Genomic DNA, 11,668 nt, shown 5'->3' on the forward strand with positions numbered 1-11,668 from the left:
AATTTAGTATGATCAATCCACCTAGCCTGCACATCAATGGACTGTAGGAGGAAATCAGACCACCCGGAGAAAATCCCCGCAAACACATGGAGAATGTGCAAACTCCAAGGGTGGAATTGAACCGGGTCCCTGGCGCTGTGAGGCAGCGGTGCTAACCACTGATCCACCGTGCCACCACAATGTAGAAGAATCTTACCATTATAATTTTGAAACACCTCTCTATACTATTTATAAACTCTATTTTCACCATCATCAACTACAAGAATAACAAATGAAGTGGGTACTCAGAATTTAGACTGCTGTCACATGCTGTTAAATCAACATTATCACAATTTTGCAACCTTTCCTCAAGGCTTTTTTTGTGACTGGGGATGCTCTAAAACTACAAAGCTGAAAAGAGTTCTCTTCATTAAGAGCTTCCAACTCAATGAATAGATATGAGGCCAATTCAAAGCTGAAGAGTAGGAGTCCAAACTTAAGACATTGCAACGTATCAGGAAGAGGGATAGTTACCTAGATGCTTTGTTTCAGGAGCTATACACACCCCTTAGATTAACTACCTTCAATTTGGTAAGTGGTCGGGGCAGGAGTGTATGATAGAGTGAGACAGGTAGGGGGATGCAGGAAGGTAGCATTGCAAGAGCTTCAGTCCTTATCCTTGACTAACAGGTTTGAGGTTCCTACTCTCTGAGTAGATGAGAGTGGGGACTATAGCCAGCACTGAGGTAGAGGAGCTGTTTCAAGTTGAGGGAGAAAGAAGAAATATAGTTATAATTGGGGAATAGCATAGTTAGGGGAATAGATACCATTCTCTGCAGCAGGTCTGAGTCCCAAAGACTGGTGCCAGTGTTAAGGATATCTCATTGGGGCTGCAGAGGAACTTGTCGTGGGAGAGGAGACAGCCCAGTGACATGTGGCTCACGTAGATAACAATGACTTAAATCAAATGAGGAAAGTTTCTGCCGAGGAAAGACAAATAGCTAGGTACTAAATTAAAATGCAAAACCACAAAAGGTATTCCCTGGAGTACCATGTCAGCCATGAACTAAATGGCATAGGGTAAACAGACTGAAGTGTGGCTCAAAGAGTGATGTGGGAGAAATGTGTCTGATTTGGTGACCACAACCTAAGCTCGGAACCAGCTATTTACCGGGCAGTTCTGCGCTCAATGAGCGACACTGACTCCTGGTCCAAAAATGCTTGTTTTGAAATGCCCATCTGCTCCTTTAAATCCTTACATTGCTGCACAACTCCTGATCTCTATAATCTCCTTTGAGATCTTTGCATTCCTCCACTTCTGGCTAAATGTGCATCTCTGATTTTAATTACCCATCATTGGTGACTGTGCCTTCAGCTGCCTAGGCCGAAGCTCTAAGGTTGCCTTCTTAACACTCTCCTTGCTCTCCTCTTTCAAGAAGCTGTTAAAACGTGCGTCATTGACAAACTATTTACTTACCTATCCTAATATTTCATTTATGACCTTGATAAAATTCCTACAAAGCATGTCATAACATTTTGTTAAAGATGCCATTCAGCCTTTGAGCCTGCTCTGCATTCAATATGATCAATACTGATCTGAATTCCTCACATCCACTTTCCTGCCACTTTCTCGTAACCTGTGGTTCCTCTATTGATTTATTTCAGCCTTAAATATACACAAAGCTCTGCCCCCACAGATTTCTGTGGCAAGGAGTTCCAAAGACTGTCAACCCTCTAAGAGAAGAAATTCTTCCCAAATCAGTCTTAAATTGGCATCACTTTTTTCTGAGACCTATGCTTTCTGGTTGTACACTCTCTTCCATAAGGGGTCAACTTCTTCTCAGTATTTACCCCGTCAAACCCCTGAACGATCCCATGTTTCAGTGAGATCATCTCACATTCTTCTAAATTTCAGTGAGTACAATTCCAACCTGTTTAGCCTTTGCTCATTAGACAATCCATCAATACCAGGGATCATCCTAGTGAACCTTCTCTTAACTGCGTCTGATGAAATGTTCTTTCCTTAAATGAGGAGACATCAGTATCTTATATGGTTGACATCCTCATTCTTATACTCAACCTCTCTTTGAAATAAGGGCCAACATTCCATTAGCCACAGAACATACATTACTTCCCCGTTAGTACATAGGCCACTTACTAAGTCCAGCTCGGGGCAGTTGTTAGAGCCTCAACACTGGATTCCCCAAGTGAGTGCATGGAACCTGTTAGAATCCAATCATTTGCCTATCCTATTTTCACAATTAAAATCCCAGTACAGGTACATAGAATCCAAAAGCAACTCTGGCTGGGCCAAAAGCACGAATATCCTTCCTAACAATGCTCAAGAATTCTACTGTAGTCATTGCATGTAGCAGAATATTTTTCCCTTCACAAAGCTGATTCTGAGGATTGAATACTGCTCTACACAAAACTTGAAGCTGATTCGCAATAGATTTTAGGGTCTTAATTACTTACATGGCTGTTTTTCAACTGCATCAATGATACGTTCAATTGCATCTTCAAGGTTCAACTCATCAACTGTCTCAAGAACATCCACGAGAAATTCTGCAGCATTACTGGTCATTGAGAAATAAAATAGTAGATGGTTATGAATCTTTTACAAAGTATTATATGCCATAGTTTATTGTAGTGGGAAACATTTGTTTAGAAAGCAAAAATTAGGAATTTATCCATGGCATATGCCATTAATTTCCTTTTAAAAATTATTGTAAGTCAACAAGCTTTCGAACAAATAAGCATGTGGTTTCCATGGTCTCCAAAAAAGTACTTTTCAGACTTGCATTGGGCAATGCACAACTGTGGTTCCCAAGAAGAATTCCCCCTCAAATATCAGTACACCCCCACAACCCTCAAGCTGAAGCAAATGGCACCCACTAGATAACTCCACCCTAACCCTAATGATGGAGATCAGAAACTAAGTTACATGGAAAATCATCTTGTTCCTTCCTATTTTGCATCACTTTGTTACTTTCAGAGCATGTTAGAGTTTCCTGATCACAAGATAATGATCTTGGTAGAGATCAGGCACTTTTAAAAATAAACATACATTGATTCTTTTCACTGTCATGGCAGAAGGCAGGAAGGAAAATTACAAATAAAAAGTGAATTACTTACTATATTTTTGTTTTTAAGTTTGGTCTCTTTTGAAAATGGACAGCCTTGCTAGATTCAAAATAGCTGAAGCTGACTTCACAATCATATTTTCAGAAACTTCTGAACCTCATGCAATGTATAGACATTCCAGCTGAAGCTATCACATCAGTCATGAAGACAACTCATCTGCCTCCAGCTAGCTATGGACAAAGGAAGGCATCAGCGTCCATTTTAACCTAATGGGAGATCATGCTTTTCCAGTAACTTCTTCACTTTGCAAGGGAAACTCTGATGAAGGAAGTAAAGCTATTCTCTGCTTGCTTAAATGACCTTGTAATTAGATTGCTGAAATCGGCTATCAGTACCTGAAAAGAAGCCTACATTTTTCTGCAGGAAAGAAAACAACCAGCGTCAGCTGACTAAGGAATGTTCATTGGATACTAATTTGGAAAATGCCCAGGTCTTGTAGTATACATATATGGATTGCTTCAATATCTGAGGAGTTGTGAATGGGAGTACAAATTGCACAATCATCAACAAATGTCCAAATATCTGCCCTTGTGATAACGGGAAGGCCATTGCTGTAAATGGTTAGGCCAATGGTACTACCACAAGGAATTCCTGCAATAGTGTCTTGAAGCTGAGATGATTGGCCTGCCATAATCACAACCACCTTCCTTCCTATTAGGTATCATTTTAATCAGTGGAGGATTGTTTCCCTTAATTTCCATTGACTTAATTTTTCTGTTTGCTGGTACAGAACTTAAATATTGCTAAGAAAAGATAATGTTGTTGAAATATTTTATCCAACACTGGCAGATCATGTCAAACAGCATATTCTTTCAGCTGTTCACAACAAATAAGGTATGACGGTGCTTAACCATCTTTGTAAATCCCAAAACAGTGTCCAACCACATACACAGTTGTAACAGGATTATTTAGCACTCGCTGTCCAGAGTATGCATATAATTATGCTGAGAAACCACTAACATTTTCAACTGGGTTCATAGCATGGTATGCTGGGTCATACTGGAATCTATACATATTAATACATAGAGCCATGTTTAATGCAGACATAAAGATCATGTACACACACTGCTCCAGTTTCAACTGAACAAAGGAGATAGAACATAGAACATAACAGCACAGTACAGGCCCTTCGGCCCTCGATGTTGTGCCGACCTGTCATATATTATCCATGTGACATTCCTCTTAATTTTCTTCACTTGAAACTGTCAGCAAATTCTTCAAATCCGTTCTCCATCACTAATATTCTTGTTCAGCTTCCTTTTAAATACATCAATGCTATCTGCGTTACATACTTTACAGTGTGTGCTTAGTTAGCTCATCCTGACCGTTTAATGGCTTTGATAACAAAGTGTGAAGCTGAATGAACACAGCAGGCCAAGCAGCACCCCAGGAGCACAAAAGCCGACGCTTCGGGCCCAGACCCCCGATGAAGGGTCCCGGCCCAAAACGCCAGCCCCTGCGCCCCTGAGACCCCGCCCGGCCCGCCGTGCCCATCCAGCCCCACACCTTGCCATCTTGGATTCCTAAGCATCTGCAGTTCCCATTATCTCGTTTAATGGCTTTGATTCTTTAATTGGCTTGCGGACTTTCAATCTTGCTATCTCTACGGTTAGCATTGGAGATGGCTGATGATTATCAGTTGGTTCATAATTCAAAGTTTGGCTTCCAATAACAATTTCAATTTGTGAGGTATGGGGAAATTGGGGAAAGGAGGAACCCTCAGGTGGTAAGGGAAAAGGATAGCTAATAGAAGATAGCGAAGATAGTCTACCACAGAGTAAAAATGATCTCATTGGGGAGGCGCGAGGGGTGAGAACTAAAAAGTCTCAGGTGTTTTCACTGCAATAAAGTAGGCCAAATGAAATCACAGTGTTGGTGATTTAAAAAGAGCACTGGGAAGACAGATATGGGAAAGGATGATAAGCCAGTGAGTTTTGTTGAAGTGGTAAAGGAAAGCACAGGAGAAATTAAAAAGCTGCACCAGAATATACAACCTGGTCTGGGTTTGGTTGAGAAGAAAGTGCCAGATCTTGGAGTCATAGAGGTATACAGCACGGAAACAGCCTCTTTAGTCCAACGTGTCCATGCCGTCCAGGTATCCTAAATAAATCTAGTCCTGTATGCCAGCATTTGGCCTATAGGCCTCTAAACCCTTCCTAATCATGTATACACCCAGATGCTTTTTAAATGTTGTAATTGTACCAGCCACCTCACTTTTTGCGGCTGTTCATTCCATACACACACCACACCCTGCATGAAAAGGTTACCCCTCAGGTCACTTTTAAATCTCTCCCCCCTCATCTTATACCTAAGCCCTCAAGTTTTGAACTCCCCACCATGGGGAAAATATCTTGTCTATTTACCCTATCCATGACCACCATCATTTTTATAAAGCTCTATAAGGTCACCCCTCAGCCTTCAATGCTCCAGGGAAAATAGCCCTAATCTATTCAACCTTTCCCTATAGCTCAAACCCCCCAACACTGGAATCAAGCTTGTAAATCTTTTCTGAACCCTTTCAAGCTTCACAACATTCTTCCTATAGCAGGGAGACCAAAACTTGCAAGCGTAAGCTTTACTTGTACATGCCAGGAGGTGCAGGCAAAGAAATTACAATATAAGAGATAGGGGGGGCATGCCAATCTTTGATGTTGACAAAGGAGGAGCTATGTAACTTAGAAGGAGCAGTGCCATAAAAATGTAGTAATATGTGGAATTTATCGCGAGATGAGAAGTGGTCTGTTATGTTATGTGAGGTTGGAGAGTCCAGTGAAAAGTGAAGTGGTTGTCGGAGTACTTGAGGAACTCTCAGCTCCAGCAGTACAATTTGTACTTGATGATGATATTGCTGGATCATAGATGGGAGGGTTGCCCACTATGTTTGAATAGCCAGTGGAAAATCAGGCAACTGATGTATTACAGGAAGTATATCTTGGGATTTTTCCTGACTGTGCGATAACAGGTCTCAAAGCCACAAGTTGAAGCCAAAGGAAAACTCAAAGAATAAGGATAAGGAAATTGAAATACCATTATCAGAGACCATGGTTGAGCAAGTGGTTGAGAAAAAACAAGAAGTGGAGAACAAAATGGATATTTTTTGTTCAAAAGAAATTAACTGAATTACAACAGAAAGATGAAAAACTGGAACAGTTGGATCAAAAAGCATACATAGAAGAAGAATCTGAATGTATACCAGAATGTAACTGCCTTAAAAATCATTTGATGAGGAAATGGAGACATACACATATTCAGGCAGATGAGAAATGGGCAGAAGTTCATCAAGTTGTATTACCGATATGTCATAGAAAGGAGGTGTTGCAGGTCGCACATGAATTACCATTAGGAGGTCATTTGGGAGTAAGGAAAACTCAAGTCAAAATACAAAAACATTTTTACTGGCCTGAACTGCGTAAGGATATATTTGAATTTTGCCAAACATGTCAGGTAATTGAAAAACCTCAGGCAGTGATAAAATCAGCACCTTTAATATCCATTACTGCATTTGAAGAACATTTTACAAGGGTCTTAATTAATTGTGTAGGGCCCTTTCCTAAGACAAAAACTGGGAATCAGTATTTGTTGACAATAATGGATGTGTGCACTAGTTATCTAGAGGTCATTCTATTGCGCAATGTCACAGCTAAAAGGGTTGTAGAAGAATTACTCAAATTTTTCACCAGATACAGACTACCCACAGAGATACAATCAGGTCAAGGGTCAAATTTTGTGTCAAAATTATTCAAGGAACAAAGAACAAAGAAACCTACAGCACAGGAACAGGCCCTTCGGCCCTCTAAGCCTGCGCTGATCAAGATCCTCTGTCTAAACCTGTCATCTATTTTCTAACGGTCTGTGTCCATTTGTTCCCTGCCCATCCATGTACCTGTCCAAATATATCTTAAAAGACGCTAACATGTCTGCGTCTACCACCTCCACTGGCAACGCGTTCCAGGCACCCACCACCCTCTGTGTAAAGAACTTTCCACACATATCTCCCTTAAACGTTCCTCCTCTCACTTTGAACTCATGACACCCAGTAATTGAGTCCCCCACTCTGGGAAAAAGCTTTTTGCTATCCACCTTGTCTATACCCCTCATGATTTTGTAGACCTCAATCAGGTGCCCCCTCAATCTCTGTCTTTCCAATGAAAATAATCCGAATCTACTCACCTCTCTTCATAGCTAGCACCCTCCATACCAGGCAACATCCTGATGAAGCTCCTCTGCACCCTCTCCAAAGCATCCACATCCTTGTGGTAATGTGGTGACCAAGTTATGGATAGCTTAGGAATAAAACAATTCAGTTCCACTGCATACCATCTACAATCGCAGGGAGCATCAATGGTGGCAACAAACATTAAAGACCATGTTGAGGGCTTATAGGCAAGTATATCCAGAGGATTAGGATAAAGGAATTCCATTTGTACGTTTTGCAATTAGGGATGCACCAAATGAATCTCCCATATTCAGTCCAATTAAATTAGTTTTTGGGCATGAGGTGAGAGGACTACTGAAATTAATTCAGGAGAAATTGGTGTGTCAGAGTTCGGAGACCACATATTTGCACTATTTGTCAAATTTTCAGAAAAGATTAAATTGAGTGGGTGAGTTGGCTAGACAGTATTTAAATGTAGCACAGCGTGTGATGAAACAATAAGCACTCAAGAAATAAAATGTTTTCTCTCTTGCTCACTTTGTAGATAGTGGGATGACAGTTGTTACCTTTCATCTGTAGGATTCATTCTAGACCTATAGAATTTTGAAGGATAATCACCAAAACATCGACTATTTCTCTGGCCAACACCTTTAAAAACCTGGGATACACACTACCAGGCTCTGAGAATTTATTACCTTTCAGACCCATTAATTTCTTCAGTACAATCTAATGACAGCCTTTGTCAGTTTATTTCTCAGGACAATGCCTTGAGAAGAGTCAACCTGTTTAGTTTAAAATTTAAACAAAGCTTGGCAGTTAACCATCAGTCACCACTTAACTGGTGCATTCTCCATGCAAGGCCTCTACCAAACAGAACCGACTTAAAAACAAATTCTTGTCTCATACAGTATAAATCTCGTTTTTCCTTTAGGTTGACAACTCTTGCACATTGTCCTGATGAGTGCAAATTAAAAAGTGTCAACAAACTGTATCTTTTTTCAGCAATACTCAAGTTCATTTTATTAGTCATATATAGTCAAATGCTGCCTTCATGTCTTGGGGCAATGACTCTTCTGTTCATCTTACAAGTTCAGCTTTTTTGTTTATATGGAGATCAAGACTAGAATAAGATCTAGTGACAAGTGGCCTTCATGAAACCAAACCAAGGATCAATGAGTATATTAGAGATAATGGGAACTGCAGATGCTGGAGATTCCAAGATAATAAAATGTGAGGCTGGATGAACACAGCAGGCCAAGCAGCATCTCAGGAGCACAAAAGCTGATGTACTCTGATGAAGGGTCTAGGCCCGAAACGTCAGCTTTTGTGCTCCTGAGATGCTGCTTGGCCTGCTGTGTTCATCCAGCCTCACATTTTATTATCAATGAGTATATTATTGTTTTGGAAGTGCTGTTTAAGAGATCTGTCACCAATACCTTCCATTCCTTTGTTGAATTACCATTGTTTCATGTGTCCTTAATTTCTAAATTTATGCATCTTCCTGACACAATTATATGTTAAGGAGCCTAAGAACTGCTGCTATCCACGTTTTCTGCCTGTTGTTGGTTCTGAGTTTCGCCCAAACTGATTCTCCATGGTGGTTTCTCCAAATTGCACCTCTTATCATCCCTTGACCATCTTGTTTCCTGACTTTTATTTTAAGGTGAATAATGGGGAAATCTGTGGAAAAACCACACTTAGATTTCCAGAAGGTACTTGATAAAATATGACATCAAAAGCCATTGTAGAAAATAAAAGCTCGTGCTGCAATATGTAACACATTGGCTTAGCTAACAGGAAAGAGAGAGTGGGCATAACTGCATCATTTCTTGGTGGGCAAAATGTAACACGTGTTATGTCACAGGTTCCAGCCTCAACTTTTAATACTTACACCAATGATTTGGGTGAAGAGACTGAAAATTGACATGGATAGGTTAAGAGACTGGGCAAAAATCTGACAAATGGGATATGATGCGAGATAATGTGAAATTATCCATTTTGGCAGGAGGAGTAAAAACAAAGTATGTTATTCTAAATGCTGAGAGATTGCACAAGGATCTGGGTATCCCTACTACATGAATCTCAACAGGCTAGTATGCAGGTGCAGCATGTAATCAGTGAAGTGAATAGAATGTGTGAGTGATAATGGGAACTGCAGATGCTGGAGAATCCAAGATAACAAAGTGTGGAGCTGGATGAACACAGCAGGCCAAGCAGCATCTCAGGAGCACAAAAGCTGACGTTTCGGGCCTAGACCCTGAAGGGTCTAGGCCCGAAACGTCAGCTTTTGTGCTCCTGAGATGCTGCTTGGCCTGCTGTGTTCATCCAGCTCCACACTTTGTTATCAACGAATAGCATGTCATTGATTATTGTGAAGGGAACAGAATACACCAATAAGGAAGTTATGCTGCCATTACACAGGGTGTGACCGTACCTCAAATATCAGTCCCCTTATCTAAGGATGGATGTAAATGCAATGGAGGTAGTTCAGACAAGATTTACTAAATTAATAATAGAATGGACAGGCTGTCTCATGCAGGAAGGTTGGATAGAGTCAGCATGGATCCACTGAAACTTGGAACAGTAAGAAGCAATCAGATTGTAACATACTTTTGTCCTCTTTTTGAAGTTGCAAGTGTGGAAAGAATATTTCCTCTTGTAGGAAAATCTTGTACTTTATTTTCTTGGTTAAAGATAAGTAGTCAAGCATTTAAAACACACATGAAGAGAATATTTTTTTCCTTACATAAGGTTGTGAGTCTCTAGAACTCTGCTCCACTGTCTTTTGAGACACAGGGTCTTTGAATATTTTCAAGGAAGAATTAGATTAGTTCTTGCTGCGTATGGGGATTAAAAGCTATTGAAGGTAAACACGTCCCCACCTCGGGACTAACATCCTCAAAGCCAGAAACTTTTAGCCTTTTGTTACTTTAAGACACAACTATTTCAGTATTTGAAGCCCTTCTTTCCTTTTGCCCCTATAAACATCAGTTCATCCAAAGCTCTGCTTAGTATCCGACCCTACACCATCGCACTCAGCCATCACATTCGCCGTGCTTGCAAACCTAACCCCAAATTAGTCTCATCAGACGCTAAAAAGCTCTGAATGCAGAAGAGGGCCTTGTCTTTAAAACCCTTTACGGCTTCATCTCCTTCTTTGTTTGTAACCTTTTCTTGCCTCACAGTTGTCCAAAAACTTTGTTGCATTCTTTAGGTTCCGGTTTACACATTCCCCTGACAAGGTCCCTCAGTTGTTTCTCTACTATATTCTGCAAAGGCTCCCATCAAATCATTCCTTTCAGGCCCTCCTCTGGAAACCATCGTCTGCCAAGCTTTTAGTCCTTCCTCCTCACTCCCTCTGACTTCTGTCTATTTTAATCTGATTACATATTAGTCTAATTTTAGTCTAAAACACTTTTCCTCCTGTGTAAGGCTTCCGTCTAACTATAATTGTTGTTGAACAACTTTCAGCACGCCAGAGATCGAGTATTTGAGAAATAAGCTTAAAAAATACAGAACTGCGTAAGTGTTTTACTTAAAATCTTTCACCAAAATTAGGCCATCTTAATTATTGCGCGTAATTACTTCAGAGACAGTATCTATGTTAATGTATTTTATATACGAACATCAGCAGTTTTAGGACTAAACGACATAGAGACGGGTTAAACAAATCATTTTAACAAGTAGAAAAAATATCAGCAAACTCTAACGTTTAGCTTCCTAATTTTTTTCAATTAAAGTAGTTGGTTTTGAAATAACTGATTTCCTACTTACGATCTCAAAATTAATCCGTGCATTTTAAAAGCAGCTGAAACTTTGTTCTTCACTTTCGTCGCCATCCTGCAGTTTTGGCGCCAAAGTGCGGTTCGTCACAAAGCAGAGTAACCGGATTCTGAGTATAGCGCCAACCTGGTTCATTCATAAAAATAGCAGCTACGTCTCAGGCACGTACCGCCTAAAAGAGCAACCACTTCAATAGACAGTTTGATAGTGACCAGAAAGAAGATGTTCCTGAACCAGCTTCTGCATGTGTTGAGGCTTCTGTCTCTGCTGCCTGATGGAACGGTTGTATGAGGTCATTACCGGGATGTGATTTGTGTTTGATGATGTTAGCCTGAAAGGTGTGAGGTGATGCATTCTGAGAGGACTAACAAGGCAAGACATTGAATTGTAGGACCCGAGGAAGTACAGAGGATCAGAGGCACTGTGATGTGCATGTCAATAGATTCTTGAAGGCAGCAGGATGAATAGATAAGGTGCTGAAGAAGGCATGTGGAGTACAGAGATAATGGGAACTGCAGATGCTGGAGAATTCCAAGATAATAAAATGTGAGGCTGGATGAACACAGCAGGCCAAGCAGCATCTCAGGAGCACAAAAGCTGACGTTT

At 40.5% G+C, this 11,668-nt stretch overlaps 1 protein-coding gene across 1 annotated transcript in view; it reads right to left on the reverse strand.

Annotated features, from left to right (window-relative positions):
• pole2 (polymerase (DNA directed), epsilon 2) overlaps positions 1 to 11,201 on the reverse strand; it is a 36,037-nt gene extending 24,836 nt beyond the window's left edge. Inside the window, 3 exon segments of the mRNA XM_048538271.2 lie at positions 2,455 to 2,555; positions 11,054 to 11,165; positions 11,168 to 11,201. Of these exon segments, the coding sequence (XP_048394228.2) occupies positions 2,455 to 2,555; positions 11,054 to 11,165; positions 11,168 to 11,201 (247 nt within the window).
• Between the last annotated feature and the right edge of the window lie 467 nt (positions 11,202 to 11,668).

The sequence above is a fragment of the Stegostoma tigrinum genome, chromosome 10 (genome assembly GCF_030684315.1).
Source record: "Stegostoma tigrinum isolate sSteTig4 chromosome 10, sSteTig4.hap1, whole genome shotgun sequence".
Taxonomy (NCBI): domain Eukaryota; kingdom Metazoa; phylum Chordata; class Chondrichthyes; order Orectolobiformes; family Stegostomatidae; genus Stegostoma; species Stegostoma tigrinum.